The sequence below is a fragment of the Geospiza fortis genome, unplaced genomic scaffold (genome assembly GCF_000277835.1).
Source record: "Geospiza fortis unplaced genomic scaffold, GeoFor_1.0 scaffold83, whole genome shotgun sequence".
In the NCBI taxonomy this organism is placed as follows: domain Eukaryota; kingdom Metazoa; phylum Chordata; class Aves; order Passeriformes; family Thraupidae; genus Geospiza; species Geospiza fortis.
In genome coordinates, this window is record NW_005054513.1 from 642,899 (window position 1) to 647,060 (window position 4,162).

Genomic DNA, 4,162 nt, shown 5'->3' on the forward strand with positions numbered 1-4,162 from the left:
AATTCTTTTGTGATGGAGTCTTGAACTGCCCAGATGGTTCAGATGAATCTGAAAAAAGATGTGGTAAGAATGCAAACTCCTGTAAATCAGTCTTTTTACACATGCTTAACACTGTCAGTCTTTTGTAAATTGTTTATGGGCAATAAACTGCACAGTGAAGTCCAAATCAATTCTATTAAACATAATAATGAGTGATTTTTATAATATTTATCTTGCAAGAGGAAACAATGTTCTGTAAAATTCTCACTAATTAAGCATATTCTTAATAAATAATGAAATATTAGAGTCTGTCTGTTTTAATATAAAGTTATACATTTGTTGCTTACTATAGAAATATTACTAACATAAATCCTATGTAAATTACAAAATAATATACAAATTTAGTATGAAGATTTGCATCAGTGAGATCAAACAGTGTTCAGACCAGATGACCTATACAGGTCCCATCAACCTCAGCCCATCTGTGATTCTATGAAATTACAGACCTGAAACCCCATTGGAGTTTAACAAAAAGAGTTCTTATCCTGCAGTGCCAGTCAGTTTGTTTGCTTTTGTATTATCCTTGAGTACTGTGCCCATTTCTGGGCCACTCACTACAAGAAGGACATTGAGGGACTGGAGAGGAAGGGCAATAAAATTGCAGAATAATCCATGTGAGAAGCTGGGAGGCCTCAGCCTGGAGAAAAGGCAGCTCAGGGATCAACTTCTCATTCTGTACAATTCCCTGAGAGGAGGGTGGAGCCAGGTGCAGGTCAGGATCTTCTCCCAGGTAACCAGCGACAGAACAAGAGGAAATGGCCTCAAGATGTGCCAGGGGACATTCAGGTTGGACATCAGGGAGAATTTCTTCACAGAGATGGTTGTCCAGCATTGGAATGGGCTGCCCAGGGAGGTGGTGGAGTCACCATCCTTGGAGGTGTTTGAGAAAGGACTGGGCATGGTCTGGCAGACAAGGTGGTGATCCAGCAAAAGCTGAGTTCAATGACCGTGGAGGTCTCTCCTAACCTAAGTGATTCTACTCTCTGATTCCATTTGGCTTCCCGGTTTCCCCAAGAAACTGTTTGTACCAAGGAGTTTGACAGCAGTGCTCCTTACCCAACTGCTCTGCAGGTTTGCTGGGGAGGCGTGTGGGTTAATGCTCTTAACATTGCTCTCCAGAGCCTCAGCTCTCAGTTAAAACTCTGTCAAGTTGTCTCTCAAATAGAACATTGCAAATGCTTTAGGAGAAATGAGAGCAATTAACTCCCTGAGTGGTTTTTTTTGCTTGTTTGTTTGTTGGGTTTATTTGTTTTGTTTTTTAACATAGAATTTGATGCTAGAAATCTGGAAAGCTTCTTTCCATTCCGCTGTGAGAAGAGGAAAACAGCGAGGGCAGTCTGCTTCAAACTTTCAGAAGCATGTGAAATGCTGGGCTCTAAAAACAAACAAACAAACAATTAAAAGCCCAATTATGTTTTTAAAGAATCTGAAAGCTTGATCCTGAAGCTTTGTGACAGGCTGAACTTCTCTCTCATAAGTGCAATTTTCTTCAGAAAAAAAAAGAAAAGAGAATTGCAGATTATCTGCCCATTAGCTACATTTTGTGCTGCCTGCAGTCAGCTCAGAAGGGAGACTTGGCTGGACATTTTGGGGAAAATATCCATCAGAATACTTCAGTACTAAATCCACCGAAGCACATCAAAATGTCAACTTATCAGAACAGCTGCATCTAGCTAGATCATAATAAGTATTGGCTCTGAGTTGGTCTTTCTACAGTTGAGGAAATCAAAAGGTCCTAAGGGTCAGCTAGATCTTAGTTCCATGGAAAGCATTAGATAACATAACACCAAGAAGTTATTCAGTCATTCATTTCTACCATCATAGGGTTTGTTTTTGTTTTGTTTTGTTTTTTTTTTTTTTTTTGAGACAGAAATTATTCTAGAGGTATTTGTTAATTTAATTTTTTTTTTAATTTTAGGTATTGCTAAATAAGAAAAATGTAGGCCCTTATATTCATAAAGTAATATTGTAGATCTCATAAAATGAATGCTTTTTAGTTACCATCAGAGACTCTCAGAATGGCCTGGGTTGGAAGGGACCTTAAGGATCATCTCATTCCAACCTTCTGCCAGTTATAGAGGCACCTTACACTAGACCTGGTTGCTCAGAGCCCCATCCAACCTGGCCTTGAACACTTCCAGGGATGGGACATCCATACAGTTTCTGAGCAACCTGTTCCAGAAGCTTTTCCTAATATCTTACCTAAACCTATTCTCTGTCAGTTTGACTCCATTCCCCCTTGTCCTGTCACTCCAGGCCCTTGTAGATAGACTCTCTCCATCTCTCTTGTAGAGTCCCTTCAGAGAAAGGACACAATTATGTCACCCCAAAACCTTTTTTTCTCCAAGTTGAACAACCCCAATTTTTTCAGCCTTTCCTCATAGCAGAAGAGCTCCATCCCTTTGATCACCTTGGTGGCCGCCTCTGGACTCACTCTAGCAGGTCAATGCCCTGACTAGGTCTGAATTTACAAGTTTCACCCACATTTCATTGAAGATATTACATTCATACCTATTATATATGACAGAATTTAATTGATATAATATATTGGTAGATACAGACAAAAATAAGCTCAAATACTTGAAGTCAAAGCTGTGTAGACATGACTCAGCTGTGCCTTGGAGGCCACACAGGGGTTTAAGTTATGAATTGTGCTTGAGTAGAGTTTCTCAGCTGAGGCATAGACAGACTCTTATGCACAGGGTTTTTTGGATGTGATTTGCACATCTCCCCAAATATAATTTGTGAATGTTTTCCCCTTTGTAACTAAGGACACTATTCCTCATTTCAGCACTACTGAACTAAAAATTTCAGGAATGTGCATACTTAATAAAAGTAGTAAATAAAATAAAAAGTACAAATAATAAAAGTAATAAAAGTAAAAATAAAAATATAAAATAAATATTAATAAGAATAAAAATAGTCAGTGTCAGAAGGGAAAACTGTCGGAAGGGAGCTGTAGTTACAGTTCAGAGAGCTGGATGATTTGCCCTTGTTCATCTTCACTGATGCCTGGTATTTCCAAACAATTTGGTCAGTTACCCCTAGTGCAGCATTTTTGGCTCATAACCTTATAGAAATACAGTTCTGGCTGGAGGACAAATTGTTGATCCATGTTTCTTAAATTACATTGTCAGTCTTTCCTACAAAAAAACTCAGAGCTTCTCTAATTTTATATATTTAAGTTTCTTAACAGATTTTATAAAACCAGTGGAATAAGGGGTAAGAAGCTGGATGCACCTTTGGGATAGCTGCCAATTTTTGCACATCTTTAATGTTTCACATTTGTCCCATTCCTAGAAACTTAATATGGTCACATGAAATCTAAAATTGTTTGGATTTTCAGAAGTTCTTTAGAGTTTCACAATGAGATTTATGACCAATTCATAAGTCATTCTACAAGTGCTCCTGCATATAAAAGGAGTTGCTGATCTCTAAAGAACTTGATTTGTTTTTCATCTTGATTGTTATTCCCTCTAGTATTTCTGATTTCATGCCAATGGTTTAAAAATATAGGATTAAAAAGTGAATTTTAGTCATCTCTTTCCTGCATTAGAGAGAATTCAGTAAAATCTCAGATTCTTAGAAGAGATTCAGGCAACGAAGCACCTTTTTTTGTTTGTTTGTTTTATTGATTAAAATTATCTTGAGAGCTTCTTTCTGGCTCTGCAATGCAGTGCAGTAACAAAAGGCTTCACAAAAGTACAGCGAGCAATTTCAGTGAAAGGGTCTCTAGAGAAATGTGAAGTCTGAGCAGCAGCCACTAATAATGACTGGCATTGCTGTAAAGCAGCCACGTAGCACGTAGGGATACAGAAAAGGAGAATGGAGGCTGATCCCAGGAGGGGTTTCTGCAGACTCTTCGCAGTTATTATATGTCTAGACTATCATTTTTGTGATTACTCACCTCACAGCATCACTGCAGCACTGAGAGAGATTAATCAGAAAGTAACGGACTGGCCTTTGGCAGAGAAAGATGCTGTCAAGTGAAATATGTGGGCTGGATTTGACCAGTTTGGGGAGCTTCTCCCTCAAATTCAAGGCTAACAGGATGAAGCCCTCATAATGTCCCATGTATGGAACAGAAGTAAATAGAAGTGGACAGCAGGATACATACTGGGGA

The 4,162-nt window shown here is 38.5% G+C and overlaps 1 protein-coding gene across 1 annotated transcript in view; it reads left to right on the forward strand.

Annotated features, from left to right (window-relative positions):
- The window catches only part of TMPRSS15 (transmembrane serine protease 15), a 52,571-nt gene that overhangs the window by 12,946 nt on the left and 35,463 nt on the right, over positions 1-4,162 (forward strand). The window contains exon 8 of the mRNA XM_031063562.1: positions 1-63. Coding sequence (XP_030919422.1) covers positions 1-63 — 63 coding nt within the window. The remainder of the gene's footprint in view (positions 64-4,162) is intronic.